This window comes from Protomyctophum parallelum (assembly GCF_964188405.1).
Source record: "Protomyctophum parallelum genome assembly, chromosome: 23".
NCBI lineage: Eukaryota > Metazoa > Chordata > Actinopteri > Myctophiformes > Myctophidae > Protomyctophum > Protomyctophum parallelum.
This window is the reverse complement of record NC_139715.1, coordinates 20,026,099-20,047,273: the sequence shown is the minus strand read 5'-3', so window position 1 is coordinate 20,047,273 and position 21,175 is coordinate 20,026,099. Positions and strand designations below refer to the sequence as shown.

Genomic DNA, 21,175 nt, shown 5'->3' with positions numbered 1-21,175 from the left:
TCTCTCTCTCTCACACACACACACACACACACACACACACACACACACACACACACACACACACACACACACACACACACAGAGTGGGTGGGTGGGTGAGTGTGTGTGACGTGTCCATGCATGCATGCCGTGTGACGTCCCCCACACCACTCCCTCGGCTCATTCAACACCAACAGACATACAGCCGCGCGCCATGCGCTTTCACTGATCAGAGCGCAACAGGAGCGCGTAAACTATACTACAACACGGACTTCACCTGGAAACACGACCGGCACCTATACATACATACCTATAGCTATTAGCTACATTCTTGGAGAAAATAAGTTGTGGAAAAGTAGGGAACTTTATATATTTCACCTTTAAAAAAAGAGAGATTGTAAATTGGGACTTTATCCGCGAGGAATGATGCCTGCGTTTCGCGCAACAAATCGAGGTAAACTATTATGATACAATCCATATGTTTGGACAACGACCATGCATATACATAGAATTAGCCCACCCACGTGTTTCTTTGGACTTTTATACATTTTGTTTCGTGGACCCTCTTGCAGATTATGTGGAATTACATTAACGTTTCATATTTCGCATTGTATATACCGTTTGATGTGATCATCATCCAGGGGCGGATTTTGGCACCAAACAGATAACTGCATCTAAAACACATGTATTGTATTTATTTGTATAGCCTATACATCTGTTTTTTTTTGGGACTTCCTTAAATGTATTTTTGGACGGAAAAACGAACGAACGAACGACTGAGTCACAGTTGGTTGTTGGTGTACTGTCTATACTTTCAGAAGCTGTTGCGCTGTTGGAGAATATGACCGACTCATCTTTGGTGTTTTGGTCAGAAAACATTTCCCTCCTGCTGCCATGGTAGGTGAGTCAGTATGCTGATCGTTGCAAGTGAAAGGGAGAAATGTGTCAACACGTTTTAATTTAATACGACTGAGGCTGAGCATGTGGTGGAATGTTGCCTATATTTATTCACACGTTGGCTATATGTTCACTTCAGTTCAGTGTTCAAGAACAATTTTGGGGTAGACTACTTTACTTTAGGCACTTGAGTAGGCCTACGTTTTTATTTTATTTTTGATAGGCGCCTAACTTCTACTCCATATCTCAGAGGCAAAAGTTGTAAGTTTTTTTAATCCACTACAATTATTTGACAACGTTAGTTTACTACTTTGCAGGTTTAGATTATAAATAGGGTAAAAAACATACATTAATGATTAAGTGATAAATGATGATTTGCTAATAGGTTAGGATACCTAACATCACATCAGCCATTAGCTGCAAGATTGAAGTGATGAACACAACACATCAATATGTATTACTGTTATCTAAGATTGTATTGATTCTTAGATTGTGTTCTGCACGAGTACTTTTACTTTGGTGTTGTAGCAAGTCTATTGTACTGCAAATACTTTTTGAATACAGGATTTTTACGTCTAAATGAATATTTACATTGCATGCTATTGCTATACTTATTAATTTAGTAGAAAAAGTAGGCTACTTAATCCAGCAACACTAGCTGCGGTTGAATCTGTGTATTTCCATACAGAGAGTCATTCACGATGATGATGATGATTCACATCATGTCACTTTTATATGACTTGCTGCAAATAAGGCCTATTTGAGAAAATGAAGCCTTATTTAGTCACTGGTGATCTTTAAAAGACATTGAGAATTTTGCTTCACAGCTCTGAGCTCATGGTTAGTTGAATTAAACGGGTGCAGTACTTAGTTTAGACAGTTTTTGGTTTAGACTAGTCATTGGTTAGACCAGTCATTAGTCCTACATCTACAACCTATCTCAAACCCTCACCCTAAACCTAACCTCCCATGAGGCAGCACACCTAAACCTAACCGTAACCCATGTCTAACCAATGCTATGTCTAACCAAAGTATGCCTCCCGAATTAAACATTGGAATTAACTTGTAAGTGTTAAAAGTATCCGGATATGGCACTGAATAACAGGTTTATGATTACCTGGAAAACAGGTTAAAGACGTTTAGAAAACAGAGACAGTGAATGTAGCGTTCTTTAACTATTTCTTCTGGTTATATGAGAGAACAGTCAGAACACAATGCATGCGCAATGCATGCGCTTAAGACACTGACTACTCTCAAGTTTCAAGAGACACAGCTTTGACCTCAAGTCTTGCACTGCTACCTAATAGTGGGCATCACAGAAACAACTCTATTTTCACATCTTTAACCCATTCCGACCTGAGATCAGATTCTAAAAATGTCTTCTACAGTTTTCAGTTTTCTGAAAAAGCTATGTTTCTATGTCAGTCGTTCTTTGATTTTTCAAAAATAGCAGACCTACAAGCTCGTAGTGCGCCACTCGGTGGCGCGCTATGAGCTTGTAGATCTGCTATTTTTCAATAGCTAAAGCATAACATAATGCTATAACACCAAAAGGGGTTCCCGCCCAAAATGGGTTCATCAGCTTGCAGAGCTGATCAATGATGAGACTTTCTAGTCTAGTCATGTGGCAAGATTTTCATGATTGGCTGGCCTCTAAAGCCAATGGGAGACTAGCCCTATACGGCCAATGGCACACTAAGGCCCAAACCACACCAGCTGCAACTCCTTGCAACAAAACAAACCACACCAATGCAACTCCTTGCAACGGCCATTGGGAATAATGGTTGCAAGGAGTTGCATGTTGCAAGGAGTTACATGGTGACCCTCTGGTGTGGTAACTGTGGTTAGGGCTTAAGCCTGCTCTCCTCTCCCCCACCGCATCATAGAGACTGAAAACGTGACTACAGAAAGCCCCACTAAGGTACAATATGCAAGAGAATGGAATGCATGCTGATATATAATGACTCGAGTCATTTCTTGTTTTGTTTCTATCAGGTGCCAAAGGTGGACATAAATTCATAAGCGGTTGAGCTAAAAAAAGAAAAAAGCATTGTTTTGTTTGGAACGGCCACCCAGCCAACCAAGATGGACTACGACTCGTGCCATCGCAAGGAGTACATCGACGCCAGACACAGCCCGCTGATCAGCGCCATCATGTTCGCCGCGGGGGTCTTCGGAAACGTCGCCGCCCTGGTGCTCCTGGAGGTCCGACGCAGGCGCTCTCAGGTAGGGATGTTAATCGTTAATTGATTAATCGCCGTTAAGAAGTTCTTCAATGAATAGAAAATTCTGCGGTTCCATCATTGGGCGGTTTTCTGTGACTGTAATGCTGTCTGCGCGCGTGTGCGTGGCCGAGGAACGCACATGTGGGCCGGTTAGAAGCCAGTAGCCACATAAACGTCTCTGCTATTGCATGTGATGTGACAGACAGAAAGAAAGACAGTGCACTTTTAATTCCTCATACAAAGATGCCATTGCCTGGCCCTGTATCTCAAATGGTCAAATAAATATTTGATTAAGGAACATAATATGCCTTTCTGTATATCGTCAAAATGTCGATTTTTCATTGAGGGAAATTAATTTATGAAGTAATTATTTTTTATTTTTTAAATGCCACTTATCAACTAACCGGTTAATCGAACGTTAAGGTTATCAATTATCTTCTTTTTTTCACATTTCTTTTTGGCTTTTGTGCCTTTATTGATCGTTACAGTGAAGACAGACATGCAGCAAAAGGCCGTCATGAACGGGACTAGAACACACCACGTACTGTCAGGCCAGAGCCTACAGTATATGTGGCATGCGCCTGGACCGCTAGGCCAGCGGGCACAGCTCAATTATCAATTTATATGAATTAATCGATAATTCCCATCCCTATACTCGCAGGCGCGCCGCTCCCTCTTCCACGTGCTGGTCACGTGCCTGGTGGTGACGGACCTGGCCGGCACGTGCCTGGTCAGCCCGCTTGTGCAGCTGTCCTACCATCTCAACACCACCATGGTGGCCATGGTGGTGACGGGCAACTCCACCTCGCACATGGCCTGCAAGTACTTTGGCTTCAGCATGACCTTCTTCAGCCTGGCCACCCTGTCGCTGCTGTTTCTCATGGCGCTGGAGCGCTGCCTCGCCATCGGCCACCCCTACCTGTACAGGTAATGATGGCCCATTAAGGCCAGAATATGATTAAAATCCTCTTGAGGGCATATTCACGCTGAGTCCGTTTGATTCAAACTGTTCCCGAATAGGCGAATACGATTGCCTGGTCCCCGCTGGCCATGATTCAGATTGGCCTTGATTCTTCCGTACCAGATTTATACACTTTAGTTCATTTAACTGTATTCAATGCTTTCACAATCACATTGCATCGATCCATATCTAGTACACTTCAATCGGTCAAGAGACTACCTTTATGTGGTCCCGGGAATGGTTGGGTGATCCGCTTCGGGGAACGCTACGCAGCATTCACACTACCACAACATCTTCCAAGTGGTCCTGAGTGCGCACCCGGGACCATAGTGTGAATATGCCCTTAAACACTTTTAAAGCATTATATGGACTGGCCCCACTTCATCTTACTGATCTTCTGCCCCCCGAGGACAATGTGAGACCTCTCAGGTCCTCTGACAAAAAACGTCTTCTAAAAATTCCCGGGACCAAGCTAACGACAAAGGGTGACCGGAAACACTGAGTCAGTCGACATTTTTGTTTCGTAAACATTTTCCCCATGTTATCCGACTCTCTTGTTTATGTTTTGTTTTAATCCTTGTTGTACTGTATTTTTTCATTATTACACTATTATGTCTTGTTTTAACTATTAATATTGTTTAAATGTACTGACTTGCAGCCAGCACGTCACCAAGAAGTGCGGCTACATCACCGTGCCTGCCATGTTCCTGGCGTGCGCGCTCTTCTGCCTGCTGCCCTTCGTGGGCTTCGGCGACTACGTGCAGTACTGCCCCGGCACGTGGTGCTTCATCGACATGAACCCGGCGAAGGGCGTGCACCGCGCCTACGCCAACCTGTACGCCACCGTCATGCTGGCGCTCGTGCTCTCCATCGTGGCGTTCAACGGCTTCGTGGTGTACCACCTGGTGCGCATGTACCAGCGGCGGCGGAGGAACTGCGGCTCCGTGATGTCGACGAGCGCGCGCTCCAACATGAGCGGCGGCGAGCGGCGCGGGGCGTTGTCCATGGCCGAGGAGGTGGAGCACCTCATCCTGCTCGTCTTCATGACCTTCATCTTCATCATATGCACTCTGCCGCTGGTGGTGAGTGAGCGAGAGAGAGAGCACTTACTGTACTGTTACTGTACTCCACACACAGATTGATTTCTCTTGACTGTCCGTCCGCACACGGTCAGTAATGCCTGATTTATATTTGGTTGTGCCGCGCAACGAAAATAGACGATCTTCAAACTCACAACTTAAAAAGTTCTACGAAAATAGTACGGCTGTCAAACGATGAAAAATTGTTATCAAATTAATCACAGTTTAAAAATATATATTAAACATGATTAATCACCATTCGAACTCTGTATATTGTTGTGGGAATGGAAAGATAAATGACAGAAGGCGGATATATTTAACATACGTATGTTTTATACTTTGGATCTATCTAGGGTTGCCAACTATTAGATTTTCAAATAAGGGACATTTCCCTTTGCGCCTAATGGAGGGGAAAGGAACTGGTCGGAATAACGTGTCCGTTCCACGCGCTACGTCCGGCCGGGGAAATTCCCCTCTGTCAGGTGAAAAGAAGCAGCTCATGCATAGAAGGAGGCATGAGGTCAGTCCGCTGCCCCCCCAGGTTGGCAGAGGAAGTGTAGCGCCCAGGATTACATTAGATAATTGGCACTGGGTGAAAAGAAAACTGGGTTACAAAATCGTGGGATAATTTTTTTTCCCGTGCACGCGGCGAAGCCCGGGAATAAGGGAAAATTGGTATCCCTTATTTGAAAACTTTATAGAAAAATTGGGTCATTTCCGGTCAAACCCCCCCAATTTCAGGTCTAAATTACGTTAATCAATTACATTAAATTAAACAACACAGTACAATCTTTTGGCTTCCAGCGACCCCACATTGTTTCTTCAGGAACAATATTTCTAGTTGTAATATTGTAATTGTAATATAATATTATATAATTAATATCAAATACTACCTGACCTGTATTGACATGTAGGCCTATGAGCTGTTTGAGAGTGTAAAAGTGCTATATAGTATGCATTATGTTTATTATGAATAAATATTAGTCATTACATCTACTTGCATTATAATATGATTTAGTTGATTTTAATGGTTTAAAAAATAAATATCACGGTGTATCAGTGTTGGGGTACTTAATTAGTAATTACATTGACCATTTAGCAGTATGAAATTGACAAAAAAATAAATCTAAAAGTTAGTAAAGGTATGATTTGGAAAGTATACATGACTTGAATGAATCTGCAGTCTGCACTGACCTAAAACTTTGCTCTACCCTAAACCTTCCAACATATAGTTCATGCCATAAGGTTTTATAGGTTTAACAAACAGCATACAAAATATTAAGCCTTAAATGTCAAATGTTCAAATCATAAACTTGACCTTATTTCAGACCATTTTACAAAGCATACAGGCTTCTCAGTACCCACTCATCTGGTTTAAATTCACATTTACAGTTACTAAGCCAGTGGTTCCCAAAATGGGGTCCGGAGACCCCCAGGGGTCCTTGAGTGAGTTCCAGGGGGTCTCCAGCTAAATGATACTTTGGAACCAAATGGACCCTTATGGGTCTGTAACTCTGAGAGTGCAAGTCCATTTGGTTCCATTTGTATACTCTCAGAGTTAAATTAACATAGATTTTACAATATAAATTGGGGGTCCCAGAGGTAGAAAACTAAAATTAAATTAAACGGGTTGAGAATCACTGCTAGAGCCTTATCTTCTCTTATGGGGGTCCATGGCATTATGTTTTCAATTGGGGGTCCGCAGGCTCATTAGTGTCAATTTGAGGGTCCTTTAGCCCTGGTCCAGTGCTTACAGCGGGGGTCCTTGACATGAAAAAGTTTGGGAACCACTGCTCTACAGTTGCTTGATGAACAAGGAACTATATGTGTCCCTGTCAGGGCTAACTGGCACATGACAGCACAGTCCTTTGCAATTTGCAACTCTAGATTTATTATAATGATATGAAGTGACTTGCCATAAACCATCCATTGACTCCCCATTCATCCAATTTGCATCTGCTTGTATTAAACGACATTAAACTCACCAACATTGCAGCTGTAGGGAAAGGTTGAATATCCACTTTCAAACTGCAAAGCTTTTGTTTCATAAAAATCCACCAAATATTTTTCCCACTCAGCTCTGCACTTGGTTTTTCTTCTTTTTTAGTTATATCTCACTACTAGAACTTTCTGACTCTGAGGTAGATAAGATGTTTGGCTGTCAACACAACAGCGTCCATTTGTTTTTTCAATGTTGTGGACCGGCGGAGCCTGGTGAAATAGTTGCTAAGATACGATACTGCATAGTGATTGGCTCTGCTGCATGCCTATGAAGAGTACTGACCAATGAGCTGTGCCTAGCGCCTTTCTAGACACCAGGTTCCATGTCTTCCTCCTGTTCCCATAGCTCAGATGGCTGCCCCTTCTGCTTGTGTGTGTATGTGTGAGTGTCCGACTGTCCGCATGTGAGCGACTGAGAATCACCATAACGCGCTGTCATTCTTCCACGACCCCAAAATACGGGATTAAGTGCGTCCCGTATCGGTTCATTACGGGACAGGTTTTTTAGTTGTCAAATACGATACAAACCCGTATTTTACGGGACGGTTGGCAACCCCCGAGCGATGACTAGTGCAGAGCAGATTAGTGGGATTACGGGATGCATCTAAGCATGCATTAATTGTGTTAACCTTTTTTAATCTCATTAATTTCACAAATTAACTAACTCAGTTAACTCAGTGATTTTGACAGCCGTAGAAAATAGATGATCTACAAGCTCAAAGGCTCACCGAAAATAGACGGCCGACAAGCCGCATTGTTGTGAGCTTGTAGGTCGTCTATCTTTGGTCCACGACACCTGCCCTGCACGCAACGCAACTACGAATTTAAACAGAGCATAATGCAGGGCTACTCCTACTGTACACATACTGCACACACGTGACATGTTAATATGCAGACACACATACCTTACAGGTCCTTCTTTACATTCCCTGACATTAAGTACCACTCAGGACTTTAATGTGTGCATGAATCTCTCGGCGCACGCACGTGTGCACACACACACACACACACACCCCCACCCCAAAGGCAGCGTGACATCCAGATGTCAATTTCGTTCTTGTCAGACATGATCACCAGCTGCTGATTTCAGACACTTGGGGTCAGTTAAGATCATTAGGGCTAAAGGGCTAGTCACCATTACTTAAGACAACAGGTCAGAGGGCTCGATCAATGCACTGATTGATCCCAAGCTTTCAGGACGCTGTGTGTTTGCTGTGGATATGTGGGAATACGTAACCGTAGATATGCAATGCATCACCACAGCACACCTGTTTTCTCCCCAAATGAGTCATTGCTGATTCCACCACACGTGTGGCGTGCTGAGCAAGCACACTGCTGTGCCCTGAGACAAGTCCAGGTGTGCCTTGAGACACATGCATTACAGTATATACATTATACAACTATACACAAGGTTATGCATATTCTTTTCATGTACTACAGTATATCAGTAGTTTGTGTGCACTAATTGTCCAACACAGAGGCAAATACATGATCTACAAGCGCTCAACACGCTGTATATGAATGAATACAGGACAGGTGTGTCCTCCTGAGATTTGGACGTGCCCATTGTTGGGCCTTGGTTACATACATATGGAGTCAGCAAACTCTTCTCACCCGAAGACAGTGAGACGTTTCACAACAAGGCGAGCGTGAAGTTCACCGTGGGGTTAATGCCGACTCCTCCAGGTCTCGCTCCATGCTGAACAGATCATTCCGATAAGTGTGTTGTTTCTGATAATTTCCCTCAAAGACTAGCCTGCCTGCTGTTCCCGAAACCAATCGGAGCTCATGATGCCACTGTGTGTTTGACGTCACAAAACAGAATGACCTGCGGCCATGAAAGCCTGAACAGTCTAGGACATGCCTGGTTAAGTACCGCGGTGCAGCTGAGAGTGAGACGCCGCTATCGGGCAGCGTGCCAGAGATGGCTGATAAAGAAAGAATTAGGAGCAATGACCACATCATAATCTTAGCTTATAGTTTTAAAGAGGTTCGACTGAAATGTTATCAACTTGGGTTAAGACCAGAACATCATGTCAATGTGATTAGTAGGGGATTGTCTGTCTGCACCTACAGTATTGCAGGCATTACTGACACTGGCATATGATTTGGCCAGTCTGTCTGTCATTCGCGTAACGGATTCATTCTGTGGAGGATGTTGCATTGTCGAGTTGGCTCATGACGTGGAAGAAGAGTCCCCCAAATCTAGGATGCAGTCCTAGGGCTATATCTTGCGCAACCCCTTACCCCCTGATTTGCCATTGTTTTACTATTTTGAAAGGCCTTTTTAAATAGTTCAAATAGGCAATCTACAAGCTCACAACGTGTCAACGTAGATCGGCTAGATGAACTATTTTAAAATGTTTTTCAAAATAGTAAAAGATTTCATACGTTTAGGGATAAGGGGTAAGGCAAGATAGAGCCCCTATTATTCATCACTTATGTCTGCTCACTAGTCCAGTTCGCACATGTTCTTGGGGCTTGGATATATTTGTTAGTTTTTTGTTTAACGAAATCTAATTTGGAAGAAAAGACGAGGTGACAATTTGGTAAATTATATATTCTGTGGAGAGCTCAACGAAAGTACTATCACCCTCATATTATTATTTATTAATATAAAGCCTGATATCTAGTAGTTTAGGCGGGGTTGCTGTGATGATGGTTGATGATACAGACAGTGCTGGGCTGAGTATACTTACATCATCATCATCCTTTGATTGGCGTCATGATCTTAGATGCCACGTCACGAGTGCCGTGTCTCTGGAGAATGTGTCAGGAAATGTACACAGTCTGTTTCCTCTGGTCGATTGGGGGAGCTACAAGAAGGACATTAGATATTATTTGATTGCACGGTAGCAGTGTCCAGTGTCCACGGGAAGATTGCTCTACCTTGACGTGCTCTAGTTGTATAGTTACTGGACACAGTTCACCATAGATCTGTTCTTTTGATTTTTTTTCCAGATGTTCTTAACCCATTCTGGGCGGGAACCCCTTTTGGTGTTAGCATTATGTCATGCTTTAGCTATTGAAAAAATAGCAGATCTACAAGCTCATAGCGCGCGCTACGAGCTTGTAGGTCTGCTATTTTTGAAAAATCGAAGAACCACTGACATAGAAACATAGCTTTTTCAGAAAACTGTCAGGATGTAAAAGACATTTTTAGAATCTGATCTCAGGTCAGAATGGTCCACATAAGAAGTATCCTTAGGTTTTGTACCATACAAATGGTGTTGCAGCTCTTTCTTCATAGTGACCCATTTGAATGTTATCAACCAATAATCACCAATATGTTCTTATCAAGACCATGCAATGGAGCCAGTATGGACATTTCCCACATTCCTAGTGCTACCGCGAGGCAACTAGGAAACGCGAAAGTGAAATGACTGCCGCCAAAGCGAAAACATGTGAAACAGCGCAACGACAACTTTGCGTCAGACAATGGCTGACGTCGTCGTCAATACTGTATGTAGGAAATGTCCATACTGTCTTGATAAGGGCCGATGACAGAGATTAAATCATCTAATAACATCCGAAACCGCTATCATAGTCCATGTCTCAAGTCTAAGTCTAAGTAAGACTAGCTCATTTTAACTCAATGCTGATACAGAACACTGTACTGTATTGCTTCCTAAGAACATCTATTTTTACATGGCCAGAGATTCTAAGGGAGGCAGTAAACATTAGTACCGCACAGACATGGACATGATTGGTATCTGGAACCAAATGCCAGAAGCCGTAGGAAATTGCTGATAACCACGTCATAAAACATATGAAAATGTCAGTGGGAGAATCATATACAATAAAAGACTGCAAGCGGAAGGCTTTATCTTTCCCCGTGTGTGTGTGTGTGTGTGTGTGTGTGTGTGCGCGCGCGCGCGCGCGCGCGCGCGCGCGCATGCATACGAATGTGTCGCTGGCATTTTGCGGAAATACAGCCATTCATAAATTGTACAATAGACTATGGGCTGCCAGGGCTGGTTGTAATGCCAAGGCCATGATAGGGAATCCCAACGGTCCACTGCACTGCAATGTTGTTGTTGTATTTATTAAAGGTGAGACCAGAATATGATGACAGTTTTTGACCACTAAACCTCTATAATTATACTTAGTTGTACGACAAGTAGTGTAAATACTAGCCAATCTACAAGTTCAACGCATTGAATCATGTCATGTTGTGAGCTTGTAGATCTGCTATTGCCTGATTTACAAAACAAAAAGCATTTTGAAATCCACTAAAGAGACACCAGGATGTAGTTAATAGGATCTCCTATGAGAACCACACCAGTCAGCATTCTACATGTAGAACGTCTAGCTTTCTGCATTACAATTACAACCAGCTAGTCTATCCAGTATAGCGCGTGACATCGTCATTGTACCTGAAAGTTATGCGGGAACGAAAGAGTGGCAAAAAACTACTTTCTACCTCCGACAGCCCATGCCTCCAAACAGGCAAGTCATATCTGATTGCATGAAACGACCTTAAATAAGTAGCATTGCCGAGCCATGAGGCCCATAGGGCAGGAGCCTATCTCCTGTTTCTGTAGCGTGAGGCAGCTTGATGTACAAGTACACCCCCTGGACATGACCCTAGTATGTCGCAGGGACTTACCCCCAATACAACCCTTGATGCTGAGTGTCAAGTAGGCACTGGGTCTTTGGTATGACCCGGCCGGGGGTCTACTTTAACATTATTTCTATCTTATCTATAATTTATCTTCTTACATATTTATTTAAACTTCATTTAAGCTTTTTTCATTTTGTCAGTACCGTCTCTACAGAACATGTACCACCCAATATTCAGAGTACAAAAATATGAGTAAAAAAATAAACCCCTCTTGATCGTCTTGATTCTAGTGAGGAGGTAAGAGCTTATAGGTCAGCTTTGCTAGCCACAGATCATGTGACCAGCAGTGGCACAGCTGGACGTGTCAGAACGGACCCCTGGGGGCTGGCATGATTTGAATCTTCACACTGATGTTGATTTTAGGAGCCCCAGGCTATCACACAGGTCCCCAGGTCAGCAGATGTGAGCTCTGTTTATCTCTAAAACCTGACACCCGGGCTCAAACCAGTCTCCAGACATAATGGAGCCCTCAGTTGGAGACACTGCCCAAGAAGTGGGAATTAAAGGAATACAGAATAATGCATTCTCATAATAATCTCATAATTCCCTCTCACGTGTTTCTCAGCAATCCATAACTGAGGGGTTGGTTGACCTCCACGTTTCACGTTGTTCTGTTGTCTATTGAATTAGACTGTGGTGGTCGCCCAGGGCTCTACACTTTGTCCACTCTGTAGAAGGGTATCATAATCTGTTTAAAGTCCACTTTCGAGGCACCACTGGGTTGGACTGGATCCTGCATGGCTTTTCTTCCACCGCAAACGGTCCATGGCCACTTTTCTGGTCGATGCCAAGTGCAAGAATTACTTTCTTCACCCATTCATTAAGTCATTTGTTTCCTCTCGTAATACCACCACCTCTCCTCACCACATGCACTCCAATCCTCTGTCGCAGCTCTGCACTCGTCTAGCACTCTCTCAGTGACACACGGGCCACACATCCATCTAATCATCCTCACCATCTCCGTTCTGTCCAGCTTCTTCTCTTCATGCTCCAGCCTCCACGTACACTTTCCCTTTCATCTTTCCCTTTCATCTTCAGGGATGGGGCTCTTAGCAGGAAAATAACCGACCTACAAGTTACCATTGGTGTTGTGTTGAGAGTGAGACCATGTCAGGGCAGTGCAGCGGGGAGGCTGTGATGGGTACCTGAAGAACAGCTTTCTCCAGAGTGTGGTGTCAGTGCCTCATCAGTACTGTTCCTAATATAGACGTGTGGATTAGAAAGTGGGGTGACATCAATGTTATAAATGACCTCTCCTCTCAGTGATTGAACTGGAGGTGCTTTGAAGAATCCGTTTGCCCTGACAGTCTGTCTTCTGACACCCGTCTTTTATTCTCTTAGTCTGTCCACTGTCCTGGCCATCTGTCTGTCTGCCTGTTTGTCTCCCTGACCAAACCTCCAATGGTACCCTGTAATCTGTATCCATACTGTACGACATGCATATTGTCTCTCTTTCGGGGCCGTTCACTTTGTGAACATCAACAAGTTCCTGGCAGTGGCCTCAAAAGCACAATACAGCCTTCGCGTGTCAGAAAGTTTGCACATGGGTCAGAATATTGAAAAAAGCGATCTCACGGCTGCATAACACGGCTGAGACATTATATAAATATAAGCTGTGGATTTGGTAATGTAATATCTCGCTCAGAGGTCAGGACACGCATTATGCGTATTCATTGGCAATATCCTAATGCACACATGAGGCGTGATCGAATTACAATATTGTGCATACAGTATATGAAGCTAGACGCGACCTGTGTGTCCCCTTGACTTTATATCCCTCATCATCTCTGATGGCGTTAATAATTAAAAAGGCAGACTGGTCAGAGAAACACACAGAGGGAGACACCTGCATCTATACTGTATTATTATCACATGAATGGTACTATAAAACATTTTAATTCCAATCAAAAGTGAAAGACAAGCACAATATTGGAGCTTTGATGGGTTCCCCCTCTTACTCACAGCAAGACTAGATTTTCGCAAAAAGAAAACATAATTTAGTTGGTATGCTAATGCTTCTGAGATCTAAGGGATTTTAGGTTATTTCCTGTCTCTCTCTTGCCATGAAAAACGTTGAGAGATAGTGAAAGAGAACCACGGAACAATACAAGAGATGAAACAAAATGAGAGGGTGTTTGTCAGCAACTCACTCAACCATGCTCTTTTTCACTCATTGCGGTTTTAAAGATAAAATCAAAATGGAAATGGTGCAAGTACAAGTTCAACAGTTCAAGAGTTTCATTTATCTGCAACAAGTTCAATTAGAAGTACATTGGAATTCTTGCTCTAGCTCTTCAGCAAAGAATATTCAACATGAAAAATTACTATAAATTCTGCACTCTCCCTGTTGCTGCTCTTTCTTTACCTGTACCTATTCTGAACTTAATTTTACCTTGGTTTTTCCACATCCGCAATGATAAAGTATTATCTTGTTATAGTGCACATGTTAGCTCTGTGCTGTATTCAGAGATCTGCATCCCCAGGAACCTGAAGCAGTCGACTCTCTCCATTTCCGATGAGGCGCTTGTTTTAGTAGCCTAGGGTTAGTGGGGCTTTTTTGGCTGATACGTACGTTAGGGTTAACCTAATGGTTTAGGTATATCGTTTTTGTGAGGTTAGGGTTAAGGTTAGGTTTAGGCATAGTTTTTGCGAGCTTATATAACTACTTGCGTGCAGTCGAAATGAACACAGCAGAGCTACCCCACTGACGGCCCGGCAGGGTAAAACAAGTGCCCCATCAGGTTCCACGCTCTGTGAAAAAGGTCCATTTCCTTTCCCTCGCTGGCGATGGTGGAGTGGCTCCCCTTGCCTCTTTAGCATTAGGTCGCTGACACCCCGGTGTTAGGTGTGATATCCTCCTGCCTTATAGGCAGATCAGACCAATCACTGTGGCGTTAATTATGCAATCTCTGCCGTTTGGCCGTATAGTGGTGTTTACAATCAGTGCAGCCGTGTGTTCGGGTAACCCATTGTCAGTTACAGTATCCATGTTCCGATAGAGATGCCTGGGATTAGATCTTCCAACCTGGAGACAGTTTGGTTTAACCCATTTTGGGCGGGAACCATTTTGGTGTTAGCATTACGTTATGCTTTAGCTATTTTTGAAAAATCGAAGAACGACTGACATAGAAACATAGCTTTTTCAGAAAACTGTCAGGATGTAGAAGACATTTCGTAGAATCGAGCTCAGGCCTAAATGGGTTAATGGATAGTGTTGTTGAATACGGAGCTAAAATAAAAAAAACAACATCCTATAACAGTAGGCTATGTAACACTGATTGGCAATTCCATACTTACACTACTAGAAAACCCCCAAATCCATAAATTACACTGAAATCCTCCCCATAGGCGCCGTCTCCATTGAGACGACTCGGCCCCGTCCGAGTTGCAACCCGATAGAGATAATGGGGTGAAAGCCATGCCTCCGTCGCGGTCAAAACAGTAGTAGTGCTGTGTAATATGTACATTTTGGGGTTTTCTGGTAGTGTATGTACGGAATTGCCAATCTGTGTTTTCACCGTGTTTGGGTGAGATCGGGCTCCATCCAGAGACCTGTTTTCTTTGTAAGAAAAACTGCGGTGGGTCCATGAAGTCCATGTGGTGTTGATGTGTGCCTCCCATCGCTAGTTTCAACAGTCAGGCACACGCACACTTGCACGCACAAACGCACACATTCGTTTTATAGGCATACACATGTCCATACATACATAAACATAAATGTTCTCCCATACATGAACGCACACGAGCGCACGCACACACAAGCACACACACACTTTCCCTAACTCCGTTTCTTCTCATCACACCTCATCTGGTTGCGTTTAAAACTACATCAGTGTCATTAGCACCAAGCTGGTCTGATTCGAAACACCCTGTACCAAAACAAAACCCACATAACCGCACAGTTGTTTCCATATTTCTCATTGGCCCTTGATCCTTTGATACTGTATGTGTGCACATACTGTTGTGACGCCGACGCCTCTCATTAACAGATTCGGATTCAGTAACAGCAGCTGGAAACGAGCATATCAGTAGGGTTCATTCAAGCCTGTAGTTTTTAAGATTTCTTGTTTGGGAACAAAGTGTTGAAGGGACAGACCACACAGCTTACAGATTCCTCATCCTTACACTCCCTTAGGGACGAACACCCAGAAGGAAGGGTAAATCACACCAACTTCAGCTTCTCTTGAGCAAGCCACCCGTCTAGTGGTGTTATTCTTTTTGAGCAGTGGTTGTACTGTGTACTCTGACACTGTCAGCTGTGTATCTAATTGTGCTGAAAAGCAGCGCGCTTTGTAAACCTTTTCTGGATGAATTCAGATTAGGAGACACATATAGGAACTGCAAAGGCAGAAGGTTGAAGACAAGAGTTGTGCGGTCGTGTGTGTGTGTGTGTGTGTGTTTGTGTGTGTGTGTGTGTGTGTGTGTGTGTGTGTGTGTGTGTGTGTGTGTGTGTGTAAGTGAGCGTGACTACGCATCTTCCTCAAAATGCAAACTCATCACATGGCTTTCACTTCACTGGTATTTCACTGTATAGGTGACAACAAATCCATCCGTTTCCATGGAAGCAACCGTCACCGCCCGGCCCTGGGTTCCATTAACAGCCACCGTCCGGCCCTGGGTTCCATTAACAGCCACCGTCCGGCCCTGGGTTCCATTAACAGCCACCGTCCGGCCCTGGGTTCCATTAACAGTCACCATCCGGCCCTGGGTTCCATTAACAGCCACCGCCCGGCCCTGGGTTCCATTAACCGTCACCGCCCGGCCTTGGGTTCCATTAACAGTCACCGTCCGGCCCTGGGTTCCATTAACAGTCACCGTCCGGCCCTGGGTTCCATTAACAGTCACCGTCCGGCCCTGGGTTCCATTAACCGTCACCGCCCGGCCCTGGGTTCCATTAAGCGTCACCGTCCGGCCCTGGGTTCCATTAATCATCACCGTCCGGCCCTGGGTTCCATTAACAGTCACCGTCCGGCCCTGGGTTCCATTAACCGTCACCGCCCGGCCCTGGGTTCCATTAAGCGTCACCGTCCGGCCCTGGGTTCCATTAATCATCACCGTCCGGCCCTGGGTTCCATTAACAGTCACCGCCCGGCCCTGGGTTCCATTAACAGCCACCGCCCAGCCCTGGGTTCCATTAACAGTCACCGTCCGGCCCTGGGTTCCATTAACAGCCACCGTCCGGCCCTGGGTTCCATTAACAGTCACCGTCCGGCCCTGGGTTCCATTAAGCGTCACCGCCCGGCCCTGGGTTCCATTAAGCATCACCGTCCGGCCCTGGGTTCCATTAACAGTCACCGCCCGGCCCTGGGTTCCATTAACAGTCACCGCCTGGGCCCAGGCCGTAGCGTAACGGTCTGGGCACCGGACTGGTGATCCAGTCGCGGTGTGCCGCGGGTTCGACTCCCGGACCCGACACGGCCTTTACCGCATGTCATCCCCCCATCTCTCTCCCGTTTCCTGTCAGCCTACTATCTGTCCCTTAAAAAATCAATAAAAGGCGTAAGCCGCAAAAAAATATCTTAAAAAAAAAAAAAAAAAAAAACAGTCACCGCCTGGCCCTGGGTTCCATTAAGCGTCACCGCCCGGCCCTGGGTTCCATTAAGCGAACAGGAAATTAGCCGCTAATGAGGGTGGCTTAATAACGGGGATGGCACAACGATTCCGATTCCCCTTTAAGGAAATTAGACCGCAATTATCTTGGGAGTACATTGCCGGGACACTGTGAGTCATGTTAGAGAAAATACCCTGAATCCGTTTAGGAGAGCGAGAGAGTGTGAGTGAGAGGGTTTGTGTGTGAAATTCGGAGAAAGAGCAAACAAAAAGAGACGAGAGAGAGAGAGAGAGAAGGAGAAAGAGGGAGACAGAGGACTACTGTGCATGTGTACAGTACAGTACAGTGAATCATAGATGCCGTCTTAAAAGCATATTTTCATTATTTTCCCTTTACTGGACAAGGTTCCTGCCCAGACCCCAGAGAGAGCCTGTGTGGGAATTGGTGAACCTGTGAAGTTGTAGTCATCGCTTCCCTGGATTGTATTGGGCCGACTACAGCCACTTACAGTACTTCAGTCGGAATACTTGAACACGTTGTGTTCATTCCAGTGTTGATTTCGTCGACTAAACCTGTGACGCAAAAATGTTCGCCGACTACCTTTTTTCACTGGCGATGACTAAAACTATGACTATAAATATATACTGACAATTTCAATCAACAAATAAAAACTAGACTAAAAGGTCTAGTGGAGAGGAGATCCAGTAGATGTAATTTTATGCTTGGTTGCGCTCGGGTGTTGCGCTCTGAAAATAGCAGATCTACAAGCTCACAAGCTTGTAGATCTGCCATTTTCGGCATTCAACCAAGTGTAAAATCAGGCATTAATTTACGACGCCATCAAGGCCCGTCAAAACACCCTTTTTGTTGACAAAATCAACTATAGAGTTAGTCAACTAAAACTAGAGTGAAATTAAAAACTAAAACTAGAGTGAAATTAAAACATTTCAGATGACTAAAATATGACAAAAAAAACTAAATGGAATTTTGACTATTTACTCAAAATCAACACTGGTTCATTCATGTATGTCCTGTGACAACTGTGAGAGCTCGGCCAAAGGATATGCGGTACCAAAACATGTGAGCCTAAGGTCAAACAAACAGTAAGATTTGACTGTGATACTGTAAAGTCTGAATACAGGCAGGTCTCACATCAAAGTGTTGATTTATGTTGCATTTATGTTAAATGTCTCAGTTGGCTCTGGCAAGTGTTCCATTCGATTCCCTGGTCAGATAGGAGAAGTGTACATTACAAGTACCACCTGTAACCTATCGAGAACTAGCTTCAACACAGCTACACGGACGTTGGCCAAGACACCAAAAACCTCAAACGTCAGTGCGATTCAAAGTTGCTCATGTTGTGTTGACAAAAATAAGAACTATATTCTCTCAAATTTTCTCAGACTATACCCACTTCTGATTAACACAAACATATAGTGACACTAACTATAAGGTCATGAAAGAAGCTTACCTAATCGGGATCAGATTATCAGATCAGATTAGATAATTTTATTTCACAATATCCCAGAGTTATATTTATGTGTCCTGGCTTTATGATGAAGATGCGGCAGGTGTTGTGTTAATCCCAATTTCCCAGGCTGCTATCCACTGGGTTACTTGATACACGCACGCACGCACGCACGCACGCACTTACAGAAAATCACAAGTTGGGCCATAACTCAAACAGGATCTTTAAATGATACGGCTGTCTTATGTAATCTGCAAACATCCTGTTTGCTGAAACAGAGATAATACATGTGCTAATGTGTCCTTATTATACATGAGGCCGTGTATGAAATCTGGTTATGGGAATACAGTTTAGATAGATTAGATCTGTGTTTTTCAATCTTTTTTGAGCTATTATCTGGACCAAAAGAATATCTTCTCAAGAACCACTTCCAATACATTTATATAATAAGGCATAACACAGTCTTTTAAATTTAAATTAATATTTGAACATTTTCAACTTTTAAATTAATATTTAACATCAATTATCTTAAAGCTGGATTTATACTTAGTTGCACGCCAGAGTCTTGCGCCAAATATGTAGCGTTGTCATTTCACGTCATCAAGCGTACGTACACAGATCATCGTTGCCACACTATATTGTTGAGTTCCTCACATCAGGACAGTGGGATTTGGGCTGAAACCCTGTGACGTTTTCCTGTAATCTATCATAATGGAATGGTAATGGTACTGCTGATCAAATGCATTTTTGTTCATGATGTGAGCCAGTGGTTCCCAAACGTGTCGCGGTGTGAGCTTGTAGATCGGCTATTTTCACTGCTACTTAAAAATGTAATATATGGAATTTCATTGATTTTTATTTTTGTTCTCCATGAAACTACTGAAAAAAAGATTTTAATTTGTTTTTAAGTCATGAAATGAATTCACTGGGAAGGTTTTTTTGAAAATATTTTGAACTAATAATAATTAAAAAAAAAAATATATATATATATATATATATATATATATATATATATAGAATATAGAAAAACAAAATGTGTCCGCGACCCACACATTGAGAACCAGTGATGTAGACTTAATACATCTTAATATGACAGTTTTCTTTCTTGTTCTCCCTCTCTCCTTCTCTCTCTCATCTCTCTCTCCCTCTCTCCTTCTCTCTCTCATCTCTCTCCCTCTCTCCTTCTCTCTCTCTCATCTCTCTCTCCCTCTCCCATCTCTCTCATCTCTCAGAGCCGTGTCTACATCAACTCAATAGGGCAGAACAGAACGGAGTCTCACCGCCTGGACCTGATCGCTCTGCGTTTCATCTCCGTCAACTCCATCATCGACCCGTGGGTCTTCATCTTCCTCTCCCCCAGCGTGCTGCACTTCTGCTGGGCCTCAATCTGCAGAGTGCCCCGGCTGCCCTCCAGGGGTTCCATGTTCAAGTCGTCACTGGTCAAACAGCCCAGCCAAGGTCAAATAGAGCTCTGCCACAGATCCTCGGACTACAATGTGCCTTTATCGACGTCCCAACAAGGGTCATGACCATGTAGGATTAAACACGACGTGAACTCATGCCAACCCGAATGGTTGACACACAAAATGCCCTTTTCCACCAAAAGCACTTTGGTTCTAGAACTGGTTCCGTTCATGATTCTTGGACCATTGGCACTTTCACGGAACCGGCGGACATCTTTTTGGTTCCAGTTCTGAACCAACTTTTAGGGTTCTGAACCATTTCATTTTCAGTGGAAACACTCTGAACTGGTTCAATGTTAGGCGGGGACAAAACCCCGGAGGAAAAGGGGCCAAAGTGAGAGCTCTCCCATGTACAGTATGTACATTCTCTCGTAAGCTGAAATACCCAAATATGACGGAGGGGGTGTATTCACCAAAAGAGGCCCCGGTGCGTTCATGATTGTTGCCATGCCATGTGCTGAACGCAAGGGGCTTGGCCAGTGGCTTACAGTATTTTTCCCCTCATCTGGCGGAAGTCTCTATTATAAGCTTTTATGGATTTTGTGGGTATTGCCAACTATGAAGTGGGCGTGTCTGCCCGTTGCGTGGGTGGTGGTGGTGCCAGGCGTTTGGTGGTGGACATTTTCAACTCCATGTGCCGTATGTTGACAAGCCCATCTAATGAATACCACATGCACCATCAGGTCAACATGAGTGTCACGTTTCAACGAGAGAACCTCACCATGTTGCTTTGATTGGTGTAAAAAATGTGTGCCTCACGAGAATGGCCTGCTGATATGATGTGAGAGTCAACATGAATTAGGAGTGATTTTATTCAGATTCCAAGTAGGAATTGGAGATCTTGTGTTTTTGTCCGGCTCTGTGAATGTGAAGTGATATAATAATAATATGCTATTATTGCTAATTGGAAAGTGTTGGTGCATGCAG

At 43.9% G+C, this 21,175-nt stretch overlaps 1 protein-coding gene across 2 annotated transcripts; it reads left to right on the top strand.

Moving 5' to 3' along the window:
* The first annotated feature begins 216 nt into the window (after nt 1-216).
* ptger2a (prostaglandin E receptor 2a (subtype EP2)) lies at nt 217-20,890 on the top strand. 2 transcript variants are annotated; one of them, XM_083758856.1, is made up of 6 exons: nt 217-433; nt 798-876; nt 2,872-3,102; nt 3,763-4,028; nt 4,721-5,144; nt 20,018-20,890. In XM_083758856.1, the coding sequence occupies exons 3-6, from the start codon at nt 2,962-2,964 to the stop codon at nt 20,312-20,314; spliced, it is 1,128 nt and encodes a 375-aa protein (XP_083614982.1). In that variant the 5' UTR covers nt 217-433; nt 798-876; nt 2,872-2,961; the 3' UTR covers nt 20,315-20,890. The 2 variants fall into 2 exon arrangements, with proteins under 2 accessions (XP_083614982.1, XP_083614981.1); XM_083758855.1 differs by having other exon boundaries at nt 798-880.
* Nucleotides 20,891-21,175: the final 285 nt, after the last annotated feature.

Bases quoted from the DNA above. Each gene is read 5' to 3' on its own strand.
- ptger2a (XM_083758856.1), top strand. From the start codon at position 2,962: ATGGACTACGACTCGTGCCATCGCAAGGAGTACATCGACGCCAGACAC. The intron at 4,029-4,720 runs GTAATGATGGCC...ACTGACTTGCAG, and splicing joins GGCCACCCCTACCTGTACAG to CCAGCACGTCACCAAGAAGT. The intron at 5,145-20,017 runs GTGAGTGAGCGA...CTCATCTCTCAG, and splicing joins TATGCACTCTGCCGCTGGTG to AGCCGTGTCTACATCAACTC.